This window comes from Phyllostomus discolor, chromosome 2, assembly GCF_004126475.2.
Source record: "Phyllostomus discolor isolate MPI-MPIP mPhyDis1 chromosome 2, mPhyDis1.pri.v3, whole genome shotgun sequence".
Lineage (NCBI taxonomy): Eukaryota > Metazoa > Chordata > Mammalia > Chiroptera > Phyllostomidae > Phyllostomus > Phyllostomus discolor.
This window is the reverse complement of record NC_040904.2, coordinates 108,467,990-108,493,937: the sequence shown is the minus strand read 5'-3', so window position 1 is coordinate 108,493,937 and position 25,948 is coordinate 108,467,990. Positions and strand designations below refer to the sequence as shown.

The 25,948-nt window shown below is 37.2% G+C and overlaps 1 protein-coding gene across 3 annotated transcripts in view; it reads left to right on the top strand.

Annotated features, from left to right (window-relative positions):
- Positions 1-25,948, top strand: part of GK5 (glycerol kinase 5) — a 101,725-nt gene that overhangs the window by 35,506 nt on the left and 40,271 nt on the right. For 2 of the 3 annotated variants that reach the window (XM_028502815.2, XM_036018319.1), the window contains exons 4-5: positions 2,532-2,625; positions 12,516-12,647. In XM_028502815.2, coding sequence (XP_028358616.1) covers positions 2,532-2,625; positions 12,516-12,647 — 226 coding nt within the window. The remainder of the gene's footprint in view (positions 1-2,531; positions 2,626-12,515; positions 12,648-25,948) is intronic. The other variant, XM_036018320.1, reaches the window with a different exon arrangement.

Here is a 25,948-nt window from a genome sequence, read left to right as displayed (position 1 = left end):
AGAATAGTGGAGTAGAAAGTTGGAAAGAGAGAATGGAATAAACTGTTTCAGAACTCTAGAACCTGATTGGCCCTTATAACAACTAGGGGAGTCCTAGATGAAGGCAGAGGCTGCTGTTCTTAAGTAAAAGAGGGTGTGTGCACACCAGCCATCACCCTCCATCCCTCATCCCTGCTGTGGGTATGAGGAAATTAGCCCACATCCCTAGTGCAAGTGCCTGGTGTCGGAGAAGGCAGTGGGGACCTTGTCCTACAAAAATGTCAGCTGATAAGCTTTAATGGATTTGGCAGTGACCTACAAGACTTTTTCTGATACTTACTTTGGTTCCGGCCCTTTCAGCCCTCTCAGCTGCAGTGACTTCCTTTGCTAGCATCTGCTGGAAGATTTAAAGTGCCATACCCTTTATGGGTCTTTTTGGAGACAGACCTTTAAGAAAATTTTTCTCAAGTCACTAGCTGATCACAGAGATAACAGAAGTTTCAGAAACTTCAGTGACCATACAACAAGGTGTACACACTTTGCAAAAATAGTTTGGAAAGGTCACAGCTTCAGCCCACAGCAAGAAAAAATCAGCAATACCTGAGGACTTAGAAAAATGATTTCTAGAGTTACCACAATAATTTTCAAAGGGACAAAAGTTTTAAACATCTCACTGAGTGACTTAAGGAATTAGTCATGTTAGGAATGTTTGGTAAATTAACCTATTAAAAAAATAAAATGAGGGGGAGTACTGGCCAAGATGGAGGCATAGGTAGAAACCCTTTGCTTTCTCACACAAGCAAAAGGAGGATAACGACCAATCTCAAATCAATAAATAACCAGAAGTGCCAGAAAATCAAACTGCATGGAACTCCGAGAACCAAGGAATTAAAGAAAAAAATCAACCAGAACATCCAGACCGATAAGGCAGTGGCCCACACAGGCTGGGCTGGGCAGGCTCAGAAAAACCAAAGTGAGATGGTGGAATACATGGGCAGGGCTGGCTGAAGGAGAAACTGAGACTCAGAGCTAGCTGTGGATTACGGCAGTTGCCACCGTGGGAGAAACTCCCAGTCTCACTCGAGAGTCTGTTGGAAAGTGTGCTAGAGATGGCCAGGCGATCTGCATTGTTCTCTCTCTGGTCCCTCCCCCACAGGCGGCACTGCAGTGCAGCCAAGAGGGTTGCCCTGCCCAGGTGAATACTTAAGGCCCTGCCCCCTTACAACTTATTAGGTATGCCAAGACAAAGAAATATGGCCCAAATGAAAGAACACAGCAAAACTTCAGAAAGGGAACTAAGTGATGAGGAGATAGCCAACCTATCTGATGGAAAATTTAAACCCCTGGTAATCAAAATGTTCACAGATCTGATTGAGCTTGGTCAAAAAATGAAAAAAAAAAAAAAAAGGATACCCAAAATGAAATAAAGCAAAGTATTCAGGGAACGTAAAGTGACAGGAAGGAAACCAAGACTCAAAGCAATGATTTGGAACAAAAGGAAAAAAATAGACATCCTACAGGAACAGAATGAAGAAACAAGAATTCATAAAACTGAAGAGAGTCTTACAAACTTCTGGGACAACCTGAAGTGTTCCAATATCCAAATTATAGGGATGCCAGAAGGAGAAAACAATAGCAAAAAATTGAAAATATATTTGAACAAATAATGAAGGAGAACTTTCCTAGTCTGGCAAAGGAAATAGACTTCCAGGAAGTCCAGGAAGCCCAGAAAATCCCAAAGAAGTTGGACCCAAAGAGGAACACACCAAGGCACATCATCATTAAGTTACCCAAGATTAAAGACAAAGAGAGACTCTTAAGAGCAGCAGGAGGAAAGGAGGGTTACCTACAAAGGTGTGCCTATAAGGCTATCAGGGTGGAACATGGTTAAATTTACACAGGAGACAGGGTCGAAAGCAAACCTGAGTTGGATGTTGAAGATGAATAGATCATCAGTGGTTGATTTGCAGGAGTCTCAAAGGATAAATGATTTATTTCTACTGTTTCTTAGTTCTGTACTTTTATTGTAGTATTGACAGAGAGTTTGTTGAATTTCTTTTTATTAGCAAATTTTGGTAAGCCTGGTAGGTTGCTTGTGGCTAAGCAAACCTTGAAGTTAACAGCTGTAGAAATTGGCTTGGCAATATTTCAGCTCTTCTGTCTGTACAGAGGTTTTTATCTGATTGTGCATGTCAAGGTAAGTACAACGAAGGGGGAAGGCATTGCCTTTCCCATCTTGCTTTTTAAAAGTGTATAAGCAAGTTAAGGGTTTTTTCACTAGTTTTTTTTGAAATGTACACATTATAGTGCTTAAAAATATCTTTTTTTCATCTACCTGGTTAAAATTTCATATTCTATATCACATATTTGTTATAAAATATGTTTAATTTATAAATCAAAGAGAAGAAAGTAATTTGGAAAGCCCAATCTAATTAAATGATTACTTTGAAAGTAGTTTGGCCTCTAATTTTCTTTCCTCTTGTGGCATATCTTTTATATAATATAGTGTTTGATTTATATGAGTGTCAAAATGTTGTTTCCATTTTTCATAGGAAAACGGGAAATCATTTTCATAACTTCATTAGTTGGCAAGATCTAAGAGCTATTGAACTTGTAAAATCTTGGAATAGTTCCCTTATAATGAAGGTAATCTTTTTCTTCTCTGCAATTTGGATATTACTGTTTTTTCCTGTAAAGTTTCCTTAGCTGTAGACTTAATTGTATAATCTTCTACCTATGCTGTTTTAGACATTAATAAGAGAATACACACATGCACACTCCCACACCAGTGAAACTGAATAATAGTTACCCAAAAGTGTATGTAGTAGACTGAAGTACTTAACACTACACTTCAGACGTCTTCAGGAGGTTTGGAGTAGACTGAAGGTTCACATGTTAGTGAGAATTCACATTTTCGTTTCTGGAGAAATGGAAAAAATACAGACTATGTCCAGAAAAGATGAAGCAATGCCCAAATTTCATCATTTTTGTTATAAAAAGTGGAGTATGTATATTGAGACAGTTAACTAGCTGACTGCCATGCACTCTTAATATAATACCTGGCACATAGTAAGCAAGTGATGATGGTGGTGGTGGTGACAGAGATAGGAATAGTAGCAGTATCAACATCATCTCGCTCCTGAGTGGAAAACTGAATCATTTTGTAAGAAGACATTTTCTAGCTCCTCAACTGTGGTATTTGGTGTTATAATAATATCACATATTATTATTTTAATATTTCTAATATCTTCTCAGCTAGGGTGCCAACACCAGACAGTGCAGGGGGCAGTGTCAAGTTTCACCAGTTTTACTTGCTGAGTATTTGGAGACATTAATTTTATATAAAAACAAACATGGATATATCATAGAATATGACAACAATGCATGAGTGAAACATCAAAATCTCATGCACATTGATATTTTTTGTTAGTTTAATATATAAAAATGCACCTTATTTTAATAACTTGTGAGGCTGAATTCTGAGAAGTGCTGTTTACAAAAAAAGACAGTAATTAAAGGAGTTGAAAGTGGTATAAGGAAAGGGATGAATCCTGATTGGTACAATTTTAAATTATACTATTCATAATATGTAATTATTTACATTAATGTATAACTTTAGTTTTTAATAGGTCAATTTACAAACATTCCTAAGTCATAACTAATTCCTTTGCCAGTAAGATGTTGAAAACTTTTTTTCTTTTAAAAATAAATTGTGGCTCTTGCTGGTGTGGTTCAGTGGATTGAGTGCTGGCCTGTGAACCAAAGGTTCAAATCCCAATCTAGGACATATGCCTGGTGGGGGGCATGCGAGAGGCAACCACACGTTGACGTTTCTCTTTCCTCTATTTCTCCTTCCCTTTCCCTCTCTCAAAATAAATAAATAAAATAATTCAAAAATGAATAAAAATTGTTTATCAATAGATGCAGGAAAAGCTTTTGATAAAATCCAGCACCCATTTATGATAAAAACTCTCAGCAAAGTGGGAAGAGAGGGAATATACCTAAACTAAGAAAGACTGTATGTGACAAATCCACTGTTAGCGTTGTACTCAACAGGGAAAAACTACAAGCATTCCCTTTAAGATTGGGAACAAAATAGGGATGTCTGCTTTCACCTCTTTTATTCAGCATAGTACTGGAAGTCCTAGCCATAGCAATCAGACAAGAAGAAGGAATAAAAACCATCCAGATTGGAAAGGAATAAGTAAAACTGTCTGTATTTGCAGATGACATGATATTATACATAGAGAAACCCAAAAATTCCACCAAGAAACTACTAGAATTGATAAATGAATTCAGCAAAGTAGCAGGATACAAAATTAGTATTCATAAACCAGTTGCATTTTTATATGCCAATAATAAACTAACAGAAAGGGAATTTAAGCCATTGACAATTGCTTCAAAAAGAATAAAATACCTAGGAATAAACCTACCCAAGGATGTGAAAGACCTGTACTTGGACACTGAAGAAAAAAATTGAAGAAGATGCAAGTAAGCAGAAGCACATACCATGTTCATGGATAGGATGAATTAACATAATTAAAATGTCCATCCTACCTAAAGCAATCTATAGATTCAACACAATTCCTATCAAGATTCCATTGATGCATTTCAGAGAACTAGAACAAATATTGGAAAAATTTATATAGAAGCACAAAAGGCCCTACATAGCAACAGTGATCCTGAAAAAAAAAAAGAACAAAGTTGGAGGAATCACACTACCTAATATCAAACTATACTACAGGACCATAGTAATTAAAACAGCCTGGCACTAGTATAAGAACAGACACATAGATCAAGGGAACACAATAGAGACCCCAGAAATAAATCCACACCTTTGTAGTCAATTAATATTTGATAGAGGAAGCAAGCACATACGATGGACTAAAGATAGTTTATTCAATAAGTGGTGTTGAAAAATTGGACAGACACATGCAGAAAAAATGAAACAAGACCACCTTCTTATACCACACACAAGAATAAATTCAAAATGGATCAAAGACTTAAATGTTAGACCCCAAGCCATAAATTTTATAGAAGAAAACATAGGCAGTAACATCTCAGACGTCGCTTGTAGAAATTTTATATTGAATATATCTCCCCAGGCAAGGGAAACAAAAGAAAAAATACACCAATGAGACTTCATCAAACTTAAAAAGTTTTTGCACAGCAAAGGAAATCATCCACAAAATAAAAAGGCAACCCACATAATGAGAGAACATATTCACCAATGCATCTGATAAGGGGTTAATATCCAAAATTTTCTAAGTACTTACAAAACTCAGCACCAAAAATACAACCCAATTAAAACATGAAATGGCCAAAGGACCTGAACAGACACTTCTCCAAAGGGGACATACAGATGGCCAACAGACATATGAAAAGATGCTCAATGTCACTAATCATCAGAGAAATGCAAATTAAAACCACAGTGAGATACCATCTCACACCTGTCAGAATGGCTATTCATCAATAATTCAGAAAAACAAGTGCTGGAGTGGTTGTGGAGCAAAGAGAACCCTTTTGCACTGTTGGTGGGAATGCAGACTGGTGCAGCCACTGTGGAAAGCAGTATGGAGATACCTCAAAAAATTAAAAATGGATTTGACCCAGCAATCCCACTTCTGGGAATATATCCAAAGGAACTAAAAACACTAATTTGAAAGAACATAAGCACCCCTATGTTCATTGCAGCATTGTTCACAATCACCAAAATATGGAAGCAGCCCAAGTGCCCATCAGTAGATTAATGGATAAAACAACTATGAGACATTTACACAATAGATTTCCACTCAGCCATAAAAAAGAAAACTTAACCCTTTGGAACAGTATGGGTGGACCTCGAGAACTCCATGCTAAGTGAAATAAGCCAGTCAGAGAATGAAAAATACCATATGATTTCACTCATGTGTGGAATCTATTGAACAAACTGAACTAAGAAGTAAAACAGAGACAGACTCATAGATGGAGAGCAGATGACAGCTAGTGGGGATTGGTTAGGGGTGGGGGGATTGAGCAAAAAAATAAAAAGGCCTCAGGGACATGGTTGCTGGGGGGCATGTAAGGGGACTAAATGGTAGTAGAAAAAATATAATAAAGATTATATATATATTTTTAAAAAGAAACAGGCCATCTGAACTGACAGATATAATAGTTCTTAGAGCTAAAAAGAAATTAAAAAAAATAGATTGTGACCATGAAAACATTTACTTCTCTAGCATAAGCCCAGATTGCAAATCATAACACTAAATTGTGACTTTAAGCACAAGAGGAAGCGTTTAAAGCACTTCATGTACTTGATATTGAACATGGGTATGCTGTAGGTTTTGGTTTCTCTTAGCAGGAAAATGCTTACAAACGGTCTATCCTGCCAGTGAAGGAACCCCACCTCGCAGTCATGTCTTCCCAAGTGGTGTAGTTTATTCATTGAGGCTCTTGGAAATGTTTAGGGTCTGTGTGCCTGTGCTGGCACCAAGGTCATTAGTTTAGCCAAGAGTAGCTCCAAGCTGAATTGCGAAGGAATTGAGCTGTGTTGTCAAACTCCTGGCACCATTGTTTTCCTTCAGTCTCCCCAAGTGCCCATGCTTCCTTTCACTGCTGTTCTGATTCTTGTTAAGGCTTCTCTTTGTTTTCAGCATAAAAATATCTACTCCTTACCATGGTTTGGCCCTGTCTACAGCGCTGACTACTTTCCAGTCCCCTTTCTACCTGAAGCTGCTGGTTCCTGCTTTGCCAGCCTGCTTTAATTCTTGTAGCACCCAAACCCTTTGTCATCTTAAGGCCCTCACACCTACAAGGGGCTTCCTATGTTATCATGGCTAATCGTTCTCATTTCTCAGGGCTCAGCTTTATGTCACCTCCTCAGGAGCCTTTGCCTGCCATCCTGTTTAAAGTAATCCTGATTCCAATCCAGTCTCTATCTTACTGTCCATTACTTCCTTCACAGCATTTATCATTTTTTAAAATTTTATTGTCGTTCAAGTAGTTTTCTGCCTTTTCTCCCTCCTCTCCCCCACACCCCAGCCATCCCCAACTCCCTCCCCTGATTCCATGCCCCCCTTGGTTTTGTCCATGTGTCCTTTATAGTTGTTTCTGAAAACGCTTCACCCTTTTCCCCCCATTACTCCCTCCCAACTCCCCTCTGGTTACTGTCCCTTTATTCTTTATTTGAATGTCTCTGGTTATATTTTGCTTGCTTGCTTGTTTTGTTGATTAGGTTCCACTTAAAGGTGAGATTATTTGGTATTTGTCTTTTACAGCCTGGCTTATTTCACTTTACATAATGCTCTCTAGTTCCATCCATGCGAGCTCCTTCTTTCTTTCTGCTGTGGAGTATTCCATTGTGTAAATGTACCACAGTTTTTTTATCCATTTATTTACTGATGGGCACTTAGGTTGCTTCCAGCACTTGGCTATTGTAAATTGGGCACGTAGCTGGATAGCTACATGCAAAAAATGAAACCTGATCACCAACTTACACAACACACAAAAATAAACTCAAGGTGGGTAAAAGACTTAAATGTAAGTCATGACACCATAAAAGTCCTTCAGGAGAACATAGACAGGAAAACCTCAGATATTCCACACAGCAATATTTTCACTGACATGTGCCCTAGAGCAAGGGATATAAAGGAAAGTATAAACAAATGGGATCTCATCAAAATAAAAAGCTTCTGCATAGTTAAAGAAAACAGCATTAAAATGAAAAGAGAACCAGCCATAAGGAAAAACATATTTGCTAATGATAACCTCAGACAAGGATTTGATCTCCAAACTATATCACACATTTTTAAACTGAAATTTTAAGTGAGGTAACTGTGGATTCACATGCAATTGTAAGAAATAATATTGACCCCTGGCTGGCATGGCTCAGTGGATTGAGTGCCACCCTGTGAACAAAAGGGTCGCCAGTTCAATTACCAGTCAGGGCACATCCCAGGGTGGCCTGGCATGTAGGGGGCATGTGAGAGTAAACCACACATTGATGTTTCTCTCTTTCTCCCTCCCTTCCCCTCTGTCTAAAAATAAATAAATAAATAAAATCTTAAGAAAAAGAAATTATACTGAGATCCATGTACACTTCAGAGTTTCTCCCAATGGCATTTTATGAAACTACTGTATAATGTCACAGCCAAGATCCATAGCTTTTATTCATATCTCATCAGTTTTACTTGTACTCATTTCTGTTTCTATGTGTGTATTAAGTTTTGTGTATTTTTTCATGTGTTCATGTATCCACCATGCAGTCAGGACACTGAACAGTTTCATCACTATAAGGATCACTCATGTTGCTCTTATATAAGAATATCTACCTCTCTCCTGTGCACCTCCCCATGCTCTCAAATCCTTAGCTCTTTGCAACTATTAACCTTTCCTCCATTCATTTTTTTTTCATTTAAAAGATGTTATATACATAGAAAGATGCAGCATAAAACCTTTTGACATTTGCTTTTTTCACATAGTATAATTCCCTGGAGAATCAAAGTTGTTTCTTATTGCCGAGTTGTATTCAGCATTACAGATAATACTACCTGTTGGAGGACATGTATGCTTACTACAGTTTTTTTTGCTATTACAAATAAAGCTGTTATAAACATTCATGTACAGAATTTTGTGTGAACCTAAAATTTCATTGATCTTGGATAAATACCTCAAGAGTACAATTGCTAGGTCATATGGTAATTGCATAACTTATAAGAAACTGCCAAACTGGTTTCCAGAGTAGCTGTGTGTACCATTTATATTCCAACCAGTAGTGTATGAGTAAGACATACATTTTTCTTATTTTAACATCTTTGATATCAGGATGCATTTTGAACCATTAATTGTATCTCAGTATTATGTAATAATTCAGGTGGTCAGATTTTTTTTTTTAGTGGTACTTCAAAATAGTGATTTCTTTTAAAATCAGTATCTTCTTAAGTGATCTCATTTATTAATTTGATTACTTATTTGTCTGTATCCTTCCACTAAAAGGTAAATTTAAGGAAGGTAAGGATTTTTCTTGTATTATTCACTCTGTTTTCTCAAGGCCTAGCACATCCTTGGTACATAGAAGGGACTCAAGAACTATTTGTGAAATATATGAACAAAGGTGTTAATTGTTCATATGTTGACTAAAAGTACTAGTGTTGCAACTCCTAATACTTTTTATATAACTCCCTCCTCCTCAGGTATCTAAATTTTAACAGAAGACCCCTGAAGGATCCTAAGTCTAATTTTTTATAGAGAAAAGTATGTGCTTCTATTTCATTTGAGGCATTTTTAAACATATAACAAATCAGAAGAAGGATTATGAGTGGCCACTTTAAATACTTTTAAAAAGTCTTATATTTTAATAAATAATGTAAAATGTAAAGAAATATAGAAGGTTTGAGCACTGAACAAGTGAAATGAAGTTAGAAGAATACAAAGTTTCAGTTACAAGATGAATAAGGTCTAAGGATCTAATGATAACATGACTTGTTGATAACACTGTGTTGTACTATTGAAATTTGTTGAAACATAGAACTTTTTGCTCACCAAAAAAGTGTTAAAAATTAAAATGGGGCTCATTGTTTAAAAGAAAAGGATAAGATGGAAAGCCTGCACATTTTGATTATGTTGTGCTAAAAGTGAAAAAAGTTAATTCATATTACTGTTTTTAATAAATAAACCAAAATCTTTACATTTTTTTTGGAGAATGGTGGGGATTAACAGAAAAATGCAAGAAGTGGGTAAATTCTCCATAAGTGAATACTTATAAAACATCAGTCTCAGAGTTGAATTGTCCATCTGAGTCTTTGTAGTAGGTAGCAGGACAAGGTTTTATGTGTTTTGGTTTTTTAGTATGTGTTACAAATTTTAAAACTCAGAGTTTATGTTCTGTGTAAGACTTTCTTTAAAGACTTTTCTTATTAAGAGTATGTTTAAGGACTTCTGACTGAGATGGAGGCATAGATAGATATGTTCCACCAGCTGCTTTGCCTCCTCACACAACCACAGGAAGGACAACAACCAATCTAAAAACAAAAAACAACCAGTACTGCCAGAAAATTGAACTGTATGGAAGTCCAACAACCAAGGAGTTAAAGAAGAAACATTCATTGAGATGGGTAGGAGGTGCAGAGACGGGCAGCTGGGGTGGAGAGAATGTGTAGCGAGGCAGTAGTAGCCGGTGGAACTGGTGGCCCCACATTTGTATGCAGCAGATAAAAACTGGGGGGACAACTGGAGAGCAAGCATTCCCAGGTGCAGGCCAGGATTCCAGTGCCTGGAAAAAAAGACTCATAACCTTTGGCTATAAAACCAGTAGGGGTTGTGGCAGTGAAAGAAACTGCCAGTCTCTCAGGAGAGTCCATTTGAGGGGCCCACAGGGCCTAGAGTGTAAACAAGCCCAGCTACTTGGGGAATCAGCACCAGGCTGCAGCTGTAAGGGCACCTGTTGCTTGCAGGAAGTGGGGGAAGTGACTGAAAATGAGACAAGAGCCAAGCAAGCAGCATTGTTCCCTCTTGGATCCCTCCCCCACATACAGCACCACAAACCCGGGAAGTGAGTTGCCCTGCCCTGGCAAATACCTAAGGCTCCACCCTTTACAACATAACAGGTGTGCCAGTACTGTGAGTCAAAGCAGCTCTACATAATACACAGAAACACGGAGGTTGCCAATTTGGGAAGACAAACAAGTATGGCTCAAATGAAAGAACAGATCAAAACTCCTGAAAAAGAACTAGGTGACACGGAGATAGCCAACCTACCTGCATCTTTGGATATGCAGAGTCCAAAACAGCAGCCATCAGGATGCTCAGAGAAATGATTGAGTACAGCTGTGAAATAAAAGAAAAGGTGAAGGCTATACAGAGTGAAATAAAGAGAAATATACAGGGAACCAACAGTGAAGGGAAGGAAGCTGGGATTCATATCATCAATATGGAACAGAAGGAAGAAATAAACATTTACCCGGAACAGAAAGAAGAAACAAGAATTAAAAAAAAAAAAAAAAGGAGAGGCTTAGGAACCTCTGGGACAACTTTAAACACTCCAACATCTGAATCATAGGGGTGCCAGAAGAAGAAGAGGAAGATCAAGAAATTGAAAACTTATTTGAACAAATAATGAAGGAGAACTTCCCCAATCTGGTAAAGGAAATAGACTTCCAGGAAGCCCAGAGAGTCCCAAAGAAGTTGGACCCAAAGAGGGACACACCAAGGCACATCATAACTACATTACCCAAGATGAAAGAAAAGGAGAGAATCTTAAAAGCAGCAAGAAGAAAGAAGAGAATTATCTTCAAAGGAGTGCCCATAAGGCTGTTAGTTGATTTCTCAAAAGACACCTTGCAGACAAGAAGGGGCTGGAAAGAAGTGTTCCAAGTCATGAAAGACAAGGACCTACATCCAAGATTTGTCTATCCAGCAAAGCTATCATTTAGAATGGAAGGGCAGATAAAGTGCTTCCCAGACAAGGTCAAGTTAAAGGAGTTCATCATCATCAAGCCCTTAATGTATTAAATGTTAAATGGGCTTACCTATGAAAAAGATAAAAAACAATGAACAGTAAAATAATAACAAAGTCACAACTATCAACAACCGAACTTAAAAAAACAAAAAAGCACTAAACAAACAACTAGAACAGAACAGACTCAGAAGTGGAGATCACATGGTGGGTTATCAGTGGGGAGGGGAAGGGGAGAGAATGGGGGAGAAGGTACAGGGAATAAGAAGTATAATTGGTGAGTACATAATAGACAGGGGGAGGCTAAAAATAGTATAGGAAATGGAGAAGTCAAAGAATTAATATGTAAAACCCATGGACATGAACTAAGGTGGGGGAATTGCTGGAGAAATGGTGATACTGGATAGTAGGGGGCAAAAGAAAAAAATGGGACAACTGTAATAGCATAATCAATAATATATTTAATAAAAAATTAAATTTAAAATTTGATTATTAGATAAGTATAGGTAGTATTGAAATTATGCATTCCAATTTTAGTTACTTAATATGTAGTGGAAATTCCTTCTGGGTTAATGCTAACTTGATTAAAAATATAATATTAAAAATAATAGCAATATATTCCTGGCTGGTGTAGCTCAGTTGATTGAGCGTGGGCTGCAAACCAAAGTGTCGCAGGTTCGATTCCCAGCCAGGGTACATGCCTGGGTTGCAGGCCATAACCCCCAGCAACCACACATTGATGTTTCTTTCTCTCTCTCTATCTTCCTCCCTTCCCTCTCTAAAAATAAATAAATAAAATCTTTTAAAAAATAGCAATATATTTTTAAAATAAAATATATTATTAAAAAATAGCAATAAAGCCTTCTCCCCGACTCTCTCCCTTTACTTCCATAGTTAAAAGTAGGGAAAGAGGTAGAAAACAGTTATTTTTAAAAGACTTTTATAAGTACTTGAGCCTACTTGATTTTCTTAAGTCCTGAGAACACTCTATAAGTAGTTAAATAGCTTGCTTATTATTGGGTTTGTTTGCTTAGGTATGAAATTAATATGGAAATATGAAACACCATTATTAAATGTATTTTTCTAAAATTTTTTTAAATAGCTAATACACAGTTCCTGCCGAATGCTTCACTTTTTCACTAGAAGTAAACGATTGTTAGCAGCCAGTTTGTTCACTTTCACGACCCAGCATGTTTCTTTGAGATTGGCTTGGATTTTACAGAACATGGTTGAGGTAAGAAAAGTGTGTGTGTGTGTGTGTGTGTGTGCGCGCGAGTACGCATTTATGGAGCCTATGGGGAAGTTTCAAGGAATAAGGATAGTAATTTGATTATTGGAGGGAAAATTAAGTATTTACAACATATTGGGATGGAAGACAAAGAATCTTTACATTGTGTTTTTTAAAGCCTTTTTATTGTGAGTCATAGCACATACAGAGAATTAAACAAAAATGTAGCATTCAGTCATGTACTGTAGAGCAAACATCTGTGTGATGTTACTTGGAGAACTAGAACACTAATATTGTGTATTACATATTCTTTCTACTTTACTTACATATTTCTTTCTCAATACAATATTTAGTTTTACTTGAATAATTTTGAACTTTGTATAAACAGGGATATATAGTGTTTATTCCTTTGTTTTTGACTTTTGCTTAACATTACAGTGTATGTGTGAAATACATGCATCTTTTATATAAATTAATTTTCTTATATTTACACTGTTATTTAGTGTTCAATATATGATTTTATCATAGTTTATTTATCCATTCTATTCATGTACATTTGAGTTATTTCTAGTTTGGGGCTATTATGAATAATGCTATCTTTTGATACACCTATAAACATATTTCTTTTTTTAACTTTTTAAAAAAAATTCTCACCTGAGGACATTTTTAATTGCTTTTAAAGAGAGGGGAAGAGAGAGAGAGGGAGAGAGAGAAACATTGATATGAGACAGAAACATGGATTGGCTGCCTCCCATATGTGCCCATATGGGGGATCATATGTGCCTGGACTGGGGGTTATACCCTCAACATAGGTGTGTGCCCTGACCAGGAATCAAACCTTACAACCTTTTGGTTATGGGATGGATAGTGCTCCAACCAGCTGAGCCACATTGGCCAGGGTTGTAAATGTATTTCTGCTGTATCTACATATAGGACTGGAATTTTTAGGGCATGAATGTGTATATATCTTTATTTTTAGTGAATAATGTCAAATAGTTTTCTGAAGTTTTTGACAATTTATATACCCCTAAATAGTAAGTGACAAAATCTTTTATTTTCTTTACCATCATAATTGGTATTAACAGTCTTTTCTAGTACTGGTATCTTTTTGTGATTTTAGACTGGATTATAAGAAACAAGATCCTACTATATGTTGTGTACAGAAGACACACTTCTTTAGATTCAGAAATTCAAACTGGAAAAAAAATTGGTTAAAAGTAAATGGGATCCCGAGATGGCTGCAGAGTAGGTAGAAGCTATACTCATCTCCTCCCAGCACTAAACCAGATTTACAGCTAAATTAGAGATTCATCAACCTCAATAACCAACTCAAGACTCTACAGAAGAAGCCACATAGAGACTGATAAGAAGTGCAGAGGCACAGAAAGGACTGGCCCCTGAACTCACATGTGGTGGTTGAGAATCCAGAGGGATATCTGAGCTGCACTGATCCCCCTGAGAGGCAAGGGGTCTCAATCCCATACTTGGATCCCCAGCCCAGGGCACCAGAGCCAGGAAGAGGAGCCTGCATAGCATCTGAAGATGAAAATCAGTGGGCATTCTGTTCACTGAGGAGAGATGCATTTTGATAGAAACCCAGGCACTCTCTTGAAGGGCCAGCACACAGGGTTTTATTCTTAGACACTCACATGGGGCCTTGGTACAGGGAAGGTGAGTCAGGGCGTACAAGAGTCATAAATAGAAGATCTGGATGGCAAGGTTTCAAGGAGAGATTTAGAGAGTCATCCATCAAGGTCCCTGAGTCCCTATCTCATACCACCCTAAGATGCCAATTGCTCAGGGTGGAGGACACCTGTCCTTACAGCACCAGCCTGGAGAGAGCACTAGTTTCGTTCTGTAACTCCTGGTGGCACCACCCTACTGAGCTTGAGTCCTACAGAAAAGTCTGCTGGCTGCACCCCATTGGGACCTTCAGTGCCTTCTTTTTTGAGAAGTTCTTGGCAGAGACTCAGACAGACATTGATCTATGTAGCTCTGGAGAAGGGCCATTCACCCCACCTGCATGCTGCCAGAGCCTCTCCCACAGTGGGCAGAGATGGAGTGATATAGCTGTGTAGTAGCGGCCACTTTTCCCCCATTGAATACCTGGCTGTGCTGTCCCCAAGCTCAAGATTCACTAGCCCTGTGATCTGAACTTCAGTCACCCTGTCCTATCAAGCATTACCTTCTGAAAGATAGTGGGAAGCTGATCTTTGTACACAGCTTGGCTCCTCCCAAGTGCAATGAGACCCAGTAGAGGCAGCCACTAACAGTGGATTGCTTGAATGCTCCAGACATGTAGCTCAAGGTGAGTTATAGGCAGCATTTGACATCAACCTGCACCTGAGTTCCCTCCAAAGGAGACCAGAACCAATACAATCAGTAGTGTGCTTCAGACCATACCAGAGTGTAACCCAACCAGACATACAAGGGGCACACCCAAAGGAAAATCACAGCAGACACCAGACACTGCTCTGGACAACTCTGCCTTGGGGACAGCCCCAACGCAGTGCCTCATAAAATGTGGTCAGTGTCAGTCCTAATAGTCATCCTGAAGGTTAACCCCACTTGCAAATGGAACAACAGCATTCAAGACTCAACTACAACAGGAGTGCTCATATAAGCCATAAAAGTGATATTCCTTGAGCATCCAGCTCAGGTGATCTGGGAGATTGTGCCACTGAGCTCACAAGACACCTACAACATAAAACCACTATAACAAGTATGGAAGTCATAGCAGATCTACCTAAGACACAGACACAGACACAAAGGGCAGAGAAAATGAAGAGACAAGGAAACATGCCCCAAATGAAAGAACAAGAGAAATCTCCAGAAAGAGAATTAAATAAAATGAAAGCAAACAGGAAACCAGGTGCAGAATTCAAAACAATGCTTATAAGGATATTCAAAGAACTTAGGAGAAGAATGAATGATCTCAGTGAGAACTTAAAGAGATAGTAAGCGTTTAAAAGGATGTAGAAACCTGGATCTTCTTGTAGGAAAGAAGAACCAGTCAGAAATGAAGAATACAGTATCAGAAATAAAGAATACACTGAAAGAATCAAAAGCAGGTTAGAAGAGGAAGAGGATTGAAACAGTGACTTAGATAACAAGATAATAGAAAACACCAAAGTAGAGGAACAAAAGAGAATTTTTTAAAAATGAAGAAAGTGTATGGTATCTTATATCTGGGATAACATCTAGCATAGCAACATCTATATCAGAGGAGTTCCAGGAGAAGAGAGAGAGCAAGGAATCGAGAACCTGTTTGAACAAACAATGATTGAAGACTTCCCTAACCTGTTGAAGGAAAAAGATATACCTTTCCAGGAAGCACAGAGGGTCCCAATCAAGAGGAACACAAAGAGGCCCATTTCAAGATACATCATAATTAAAATGGCAAAATTCCAACACAAAGAGAAAATGTTAAAGGCGGCAAAAGAGAAACAGGAAGCAACATGCAAGGGAGCCCTGATAAGACCTGCAGCTGACTTCTCAATGGAAACGCTCCAAGCCAGAAAAGAATGGAAAGAAATATTCCAAGTAATGAAAACCAAAGGCCTGAAACCAAGACTACTTTATCCAGCAAGGCTCTCAGTTAAAATGGAAAGCCAAATAAGGACTTTCCCAGACAAAAGAAGTTTAAAAGAATACACCTCCACCAAACCAGTATTGCAAGACGCGCTAAAGGGACTGCTTTAAGAAAAGGAAGAAAAAGAGTGTGAGAGAGAGAAACACAGGTGTGAAAAATGGCAACGAATAAGTACCTATCAATAATAACCTTGAATGTAAATGGATTAAATGCTCCAATCCAAAGACACAGAATAGCTGAATGGATAAGAAAACATGACCCACATGTATGCTGCTTACAAGAGACCCACCTCAGGATAAAAGATCTGCACAGACTGAAAGTGAAGGGCTGGAAACAAATATTACAAGCAAATGCACAGAAAAAAAAAGCTGTGGTAGCAATACTCATGTTAGACAAAACAGACTTCAAAAAAAGGGCCATAAAAAAGAGCGCCAGAAGGTCACTTCATAATACTCAAGGGAGAATCCACCAAGAAGACATAAACATTGTTAATATATATGCACCCAACATAGGAGCACCCAAATACATAAAGAAAATCTTGGGACTTCAAGAAAGCTATTCACAGCAACACAATTATAGCAGGGGATTTCAACACCCCACTGTCAAAAATGGATAGATCTTCCAAACAAAATATCAACAAAGATATTGAGACATTGAACAATGTCCAGGATCAAATGAACTTAACTGATTATATATATATATATATATATATATATATATATACAGCCTTCCATCCCAAAGAAACAAAATACACATTCTTTTCAAATGCCCATGGAACATTTTCAAAAATAAACCACATGATGGGACATGAAATAAGCCTCAACAAATTCAAGAAAATTGAAATCATATCAAGCATTTTCTCCAACCACAAGGGACTGAAATTAGAAACCAATCTCCAGGAAAAAAAATAAAAAACATTCAAACTTACGGAGATTGAACAGCATGCTATTAAACAATGAATGGCTCAAAAATCAGATCAAGGAAGAAATGAAAAACTTTCTGGAAACAAATAAAAATGAACTCACAACAGTCCAAAACATATGGGACACAGCAAAGGCAGTCCTGGGAGGGAAGTGTATAGTGAGACAAGCCTGTCTAGAAAATATAGAAACATCTCAAACAAACAACCTAACCTAACATCTACAGGAACTGGAGGAACAACAACAAAACAGCCCAGAGTAAGTAGAAGGAAGTAACCAAGATCAGAGCAAAATTAAATGACATAGAGACTAAAAGAAAAGTACTAGGGTTCAATATATCCAGGAGCTGGTTCTTTGAAGAGATAAACAAAATTGACAAGCCATTAAGCAGACTCATCAAGGAAAAAGAGAAAGGACCCAAATAAACACAATCAGAAATGAAAGAGGAGAGGTTACAACTGATGCCACAGAAATACAAAGGATTGTAAGAAATTACTACAAAGAACTATATGCCAAAAATTTTGAAAACCTAGATGAAATGGACAAATTTCTAGAAAAGTGTAATCTTCCAAAATTCAATGAAGAAGATGCAGAAAGCCTGAACAGACCAGTAACAGCGGACAAAATGGAAACAGTAATAAAAAGAACTCCTGGTTCACAAAGGCCTGAACTGGACAGTTTCACAGGAAAATTTTGCAAAACATTTAAGGAAGAGCTAACCTCTATCCTTCTTAGACTATTCAAAAAAAAAAAAAAATTCAAGAAGACGGATTACTCCCAAACTCTTTTTATGATCCAGCAGCATCCTAATCCCAAAACCAAATAAAGAGACAACAAAGAAAGAAAACTTCAGGCCAATATCACTGAAGAACCTAGACACTAAAATCCTCAACAAAATATTGGCAAGTCACATATAGTAATACATTAAAAAGATCATACACCATGATCAAGTGGGATTCATCCCAGGGATGCAAGGATGGTACAATATTCACAAATCAATGAATGTAATACATCACATAAACTAAAGGAAAGACTAAAATTACATGATCATATCAATAGACCCTGAAAAAGCATTTGATAATGCACAACACCCATTTATGATGAAAACACTCAGCAAAGTGGGAATAAAGGGTGCATTCCTCAACATAAGGCCATATATGAGAAACCTACAGCCAACATCATACTCAATGGACAAAAACTTAAGGCTTTCCCACTAAGATCAGGAACAAGACAAAGATGCCCATTTTCATCACTCCTATTCAACATAATATTGGAAGTCCTAGCCTTAGCAACTAGACAAGAAAAAGAAATAAAAGGCATCTAAATTGGAAAGAAGGAAGTAAAACTGTCGTTGTTTGCAGATGACAGGATAGTGTACAGAGAAAATCCTATAGACTCCACTGAAAATCTACTCAACCTAACAATGGAATTTGGCAGAACAGTGGGATACAAAGTCAATATTCAGAAATCAAAGGCATTTTTGTACACCAACAATGAAACATCAGAAACAGAAATCAGGAAAAATAATCCCATTTGAGATAGCAACAAGAAAAATAAAATACCTAGGAATAAACCTAACCAAGGAGGTAAAAGATCTGTACTCAGAAAACTACACAACACTGAAGAAAGAAATTAAGGAAGACATAAACAAATGGAAGTATGTTCTATGCTCATGGATTGGAAAAATTAACATCATCAAAATGTTCATACTACTCAAAGCAATTTATAGATTCAATGCATTACCTATTAGAGTACCTATGATGTATTTCCCAGATATAGAACAAACATTTCAGAAATTTATATGGAACCATAAATGACCCTAAATTGCTGCAGCAGTGTTGAGAAAGAAGAACAAAGCAGGGGGGACCCCAATACCTGATATCAAACTGTATTACAAGGCCACTGAAATCAAAACAGCCTGGTACTGGCATAAAAACAGGTACATAGACCAGTGGAACAGAAGTAAATTCAAGGCGGATAAAAGACTTCAATTTAAATCGTGACACCATAGAAGTCCCCAAGGAGAACACAAACAAGAAAATCTCAGATATTTCACCCAGCAATATTTTCACCGATGTGTCTCCTAGAGCAGGGTTCATAAAGGAAGGAATAAACAAATGGGATCTTTTCAAAATAAAAAGCTTCTGCATGGCTAAAGAAAACAGCAGGAAAATCAAAAGAGAACCAACTATATGGGAAAACATATTAGTAGATGATACCTCGGACAAGGGTTTGATCTCCAAAATATATAAAAAACTCACATGACTCCACTCCAGGAGGACAAAAATTTCAATTAAAAAATGGGCAAAAGACCTGAACAGACACTTCTCCAAGGAGGTCATATAGAGGGCCCAGAGACATATGAAAAGATTCTCGGCATCATTAGCCATCAGAGAGATGCAAATTAAAACCACAATGAGATACCACTTCACACCAGTCAGAGTGGCCATCATAAACAAAACAAACAACAAATGCTGGAGAAGATGTTGAGAAAAGGGAACCCTAGTGCATGTTGGTGGGAATGCAGACTGGTGTATCCACTGTGGAAAACAGTATGGAATTTCCTCAGAAAAATGAAAAATGGAACTACCTTTTGACCCGGCAATTCCACTGCTGGCATCATATCTTAAGAATCCTGAAACACCAATCCAAAAGAACCTATGCACCCTAATGTTCATAGCAGCACAGTTCATAATAGCCAAGTGCTGGAAGCAACCTAAGTGCCCATCAGTAAATAGATGGATAAAAACCTATGGTACATTTAGATGATGGAATACTACACAGTAGAAAGAAAGAAGGAAGCCCTACCCTTTTCGACAGCATGGATGGAACTAGAGAGAATTATGCTAAGTGAAATAAGCCAGGTGGTGAAAGAGAAATACCATAGGATCTCAGCTTTATGTGGAACGTAATCAACAAAAGAAAAAAGCAAGCAAAATATAACCAGAGACATTGAAAGTAAGAACAAACTGAAAGTAACCAGAGGGGAGATGGGAGAGGATAATGGAGGGAAAAGGAGGAAAGGTTTTCAGGAACAACTATAAAGGACACATGGACAAAACCAAGGGGGGTGGCATAAGGGGAAGGAGGTGGAGATGGCTGGGGTGGGGTAAGTGGTGGGGTGAAAATGCAGACAATTGTACTTGAACAACTATAACAAAAAGTCTTACTATAAAGCAAAAAGAACAAAAAAAATAAAATTAAAGGTGAAATAAAGAGCTTCTCACACAAAACAAAGAAAAAAACTAAAGGAGTTGTTCTCACCAATGTAGTGTTGCAAGAAATGTTAAAGTGCCTACTTTAAGAAGAAGAAAGATAAAAACGAGGAACATAGTTATAAAGAATAAAATGGCAATAAATATATACCTATCAATGATTTCTTTAAGTGTAAATGGATTAAATTTTTCCATCAAAAGTCACAGGTTAGCTGAATGGATAAAAAAGCAGGACCCCTGCTATCTATAGAGATTTACTTTAGAATTAAGGATATACACAGACTAAAAGTAAAGTAAATAAATATTCTATGCAAATGGAAAGAAAAAAAAAGCTGCAGTTGTCAAATACTATTAGACAAAATAGACTTTAAAAGAAAGTCTATAATAAAAGAGGACATTATGTAATGCTAAAAGGATCAGTCCAATGAGACGATATAACCCTTATAAAGATATATGCACCCAATATAGGAGTAACTAAATATATAAAGCAAATCACGATGGACATAAAGAGAGAGATCCACAGTAACCTAGTCATTGTCGGGGATTTTAACACCCTATAGACATCAATGGATAGATCTGACAAAAAAAAACTCAACACGGGAATAGAAACCTTAAACAACACAGTATACCAAATAGATATAATTGATACTTTTGGGAACATTTTACCTCAAAGCAATAGAATATACATTTTCTTCTAGTGCACACGGAACATTCTCTAGGACAGACCACATGTTAGGACACAAAACAAGTCTTAATAAATTCAAGAAGGCTGAATTTATTCATATCAAGCATCTTCTTTGATAACAATGCTATAAAATGAGAAATCAATTATAAGAAAAAAACTGAAAATCACACAAACATGTGGAGGCTAAATAATAAGTTACTGATCAATGAATGGGTTAACAATGAGATCAAGGAAGAAATCAAAAGATACCTTGAAACAAATGAAAATGAAAATACAACCCAAATTCTATAGGGCACAGAGAGAGTAGTACTAAGAGGGAAATACAGAGCAATAATGTCTACCTCAAGAAACAAGAAAAATCTCAAACAGTCTAATGTTACAAATAAAAGAACTAGAAAAAGAGTAACGACCAAAGCCCAAAGTGAGTTGAAAGGGAAATAATAAAGATCAGGGAGGGAAATATGTGAAATACAAGGGGGGATCCTCCCCAAACCTGAAATTATCTTCAGTTGAGTAGGCCCCTTGTAGTACAAGCTTCTCCCACTAGCTGAGTATTCCAGGAATCCATTTGTATTTGTGTACCAGCTGACATTGTTGTGAGAGGCTGTGTTTGGCTTCAGTGAATATTTTTGGAAGACTCTTTCAACAAGTTTACCTGTTTCATGATGGGTGATTTATGAGCTCACCTGACCACACTACACTGAATGTTCAACAGTTTTTGACCTAAAATGGCTTGACCTCCATGCTCCACCCTCCCTATTCACCTGATTGGCCCCAAGTGACTTTTTATTGTTTCTCCAGATGAAAAAACTCCTGAAAGGGAAATGTTTTGCTGATGTCGAAGAAGTGAAACAAACAAACAAACAAACAAAAAACAGCAGAAGCACTAAAAGGCATCAAAACCGATGAGTTCAAAAACTGTTTTGAGCAGTGGAGAAAATGTCTTGATAGGTGTATTACATAGGTGTATTACATCAAGGTGACTGAAGTTTAAACATGTAAGAATACACACACAATTTTTTTAAATAAATTCCATTTTATGGGGGCATCCCCTGGTAGAGTCTAAAAGAATACTAATAAAGATAAATGAAACCAAGAGTTTGTTCTTTGAAAAGACAACAAAGATCAATAAATCTTTAACTAGAAATCAAGAATCAGAAAAGAGACAAGACCCAAGTGATAAAATCAGAAATGAAAGAGGAGAAGTAACAATTAACACCACAGAAATACAAAGGATTATAAGAAAATATTAAAAATCAATATATGCAACAAACAAATAGGACAGTCTGGAAGAAATGGATGAATTCCTAAAAACATACACTCTCCCAAAACTGAATTAATAAGAAACAGAAAATCTGAACAGACTAATTATAAACAATGAACTTGAAGCAGTAATCAAAAGACTCCCAGCAAACAAAAACCCTAGTCAGATGGCTTCACAGGTGAGTTTTACCAAACATTCCAAGAAGAATTCACACCTATCTTCAAAACATTCCAAAAATTCAAGAGTAGGGAAGGCTCCCTAGTTCATTTTCTGAAGCCAGCATTATTCTGATTCTAAAACCAGATAAAGACATTACCGTGAAAGAAAATTATAGGCCAGTTATCCTGGTGAATATAGATGCAAATATCCTTAACAAAATATTACCAATCAAAATCGAGCAATACATTAAAAAATCATACATCATGATCATGTGGGATTTATTCCTGGGATGCAAGGTTGTTAAAATACATGCAAATCAGTAAACATGATACACCACAGAAACAAAATGATGGATAAAATTGTATGTTCCTGTTAATAGATGCAGAAAAGCATTTGATCAAATTCAGCACCCAGCTATGATAAAAACTCAGGAAAGTGGGAATAAGAGATCATACCTCAAGTTAATAAAGGCCATATATCCAAATGAAAGAACAGATCAAAACTCCAGAAAAAATACAACTAAGCAATGAAGAGATAGCCAACCTATCAGATGCACAGTTCAAAACACTGGTAATCAGGATGCTCACAGAATTGGTTGAATTTAGTAGCAAATTAGATGAAAAAAATGAAGGCTATGCTAAGTGAAATAAAGGAAAATGTACAGGGAACCAATAGTGATGGGAAGGAAACTGGGACTCAAATCAACAGTTTGGACCAGATAGAGGAAAGAAACATCCAACCAGAAATGAATGAAGAAACAATAATTCAAAAAAATGAGAGGCTTAGCAACCTCCAGGACAACTTTAAATGTTCCAACATCCAAATTACAGGGGTACCAGGAGAAGAGGAAAAGCAACAAGTGGAAGTTATTTGAACAAATGATAAAGGAGAACTTCCCCAATCTGGCAAAGGAAATAGACTTCCAGGAAGTCCAGGAAGCTTGGAGAGTCCCAAAGAAGTTGGACCCAAGGAGGAACACATCAAGGCATGTCATAATTACATTAGCCAAGATGAAAGAGAAGGAGAAAATCTTAAAAGCAGCAAGAGGAAAGGAGACAGTTACCTATAAAGGAGTGCCCATAAGACTGTCAGCTGATTTCTCAAAAGAGACCTTACAGGCAAGAAAGGGGCTGGAAAGAAGTATTACAAATCATGAAAGGCAAGGACCTACATCCAAGATTGTTCTATCCAGCAAAGCTGTCATTTAGAATGGAAGTGCAGTTAAAGTGCTCCTCAGATAAGATCAAGTTAAAGGAGTTCATCATCACCAAGCCCTTATTATATGACATGTTAAAGGCATTTATCGGAGAAAAAGAAGATAAAAAATATGAACAGTAAAATGACAGCAAACTCACAATTATTGACAACCACACCTAAAACTAAAGCAAAAGCAAACCAAGCAAACAAGTAGAACAGGAACAGAACCACAGAAATAGAGATCACTTGGAGGGTTATCAACAGGGGAGTGGGAGGAGGAGAGAGGGGGAAAAGGTACAGAGAATAAGAAGCATAAATGGCAGGTACAAAATAGATCGGGGGAGGGTAAGAATAGTATAGGAAATGTAGAAGCCAAAGAACTTATAGGTATGACCCATGGACATGAACTAAAGGGGGGGAATGTGGGTGGAAGAGGGTGTGCAGGGAGGAGGGGAGTGAAGGGGGTAAAATGGGACAACTGTAATAGCATAATATATGCTATTATTATATATATAATAAAATATATTAAAAAAATAAAGGCCATATATGACAAACCTCCAGCCAACATCATACTCAATGGGGAAAATCTAAAAGCATTCCTTTTAGCATCAGGAATGAGACAGGGATGTCCACTTTTACCACTCTTTTTTTTTTAAGATTTCTTTTTTTAAAAAGATTTTATTTATTTATTTTTAGAGAGGGAAGGGAGGGAGATAGAGAGAGAGAGAGAAACATCAGTGTGCGGTTGCTGGGGGTTATGGCCTGCAACCCAGGCATGTATCCTGGCTGGGAATCGAACCTGTGACACTTTGGTTTGCAGCCCGTGCTCAGTCCACTGAGAGCCCAGAAACAAACCAATGCTTATATGGTCAATTAATGTTTGACAGAGGAGGCAAGAACACACAATGGGGCATTATGTAATGTATGTAAAGACAGTCTACTTAATAAATGGTGTTGGGGAAATTGGACAGGTGCATGCAAAAAATGAAACTAGACCACCTTCTTACACCATATACAAAAATTAACTTCAAATGGATTAAAGACTCAAATGTGAGACCAGAAACCATAAGACTTCCAGAAGAAAATATAGGGAGGAAAATCTCTGCATTTTCTTAGCATTGCTTTTGTTTGATGAGCTCTTAAGAGTTTAACACCAGAAAAACAACATGATTAAAAAGCAGGCACTTCTGAATAGAAAATTCTCCAGGAAGACATACAGATGACCAATAGACATATGAAAAGTTGCTCAACATCACTAATCATCAGAGAATTGCAAATCAAAAGTACCATGTGGTATGACCTCACTCTTGTCATCAATAAATTTAACAAACTACAAGTGTTGGTGAGGATGTGGAGTTACACTGTTGGTGGGAATGGAGATTGGTGCAGCCACAATGGAAAATATAGTGCATAGGTTCATCAAAAAATTAGAAATGGAATTTCTTTATGACCCAGTGGTTGTACTTTTGAGAATATTTCCAAAGAAACCTGAAATACTGATTCAAAAGAATACATGGAGCTCTGTGTTCATTGCAGTGTAATTTACAATAGTCAAGATTTGGAAAGCGTTATGCTAAGTTAAATAAGGCAGGAGGTGAAAGACAAATACCATATGATCTCACCTATAAGTGGAACCTAATCAACAACACAAACAAGCAAGCAAAATATAACCAGAGATATTGAAATAAAGAACGAATTGACAGTAACCAGAGGGGCAGGGGGAGAGGGATAATGGGGGAAAGAAGGGGAAGGGTTGTCAAGGTTGTATTTAGCTTGCTTGTTTTGTTGATTAGGTTCCTGTCTTTCATTCCAAAACACTAAAAAAGCTTGTTTGAACACATTCATGTTTAATTTGTACAAAGCAGGATTTGAAAAACCTCAGCTCTGAATGTCATTACTAGATACTAACTCTTCTTTATCATGTAAATAACACCTGTGACTTCAGAGATAATAAAACATGTTGCCTTAAAAGATAAGAGAGAGAGAGAGATTTGGAAGCACTCCAAGTGTCCATCAGTGGATAAGTGGATTAAAAGGCTGTGGTACATTTTCACAATGCAGTACTGCCTGGCCATAAAAAAGAAGGAGCTGTTACTCTTTGGGACAACATGTATGGACCTAGAGGGTATTATACTAAGTTAAATAAGCCAGCCAGAGGAAGACAAATATATGATTTCACTTATATGTGGAATCTAATGAACAAAACGAGCAAACAAACAAAATAGAAACAGTCTCATAGAATAGGGAACAGACGGACTGCTCTCAGGGGAGGAGG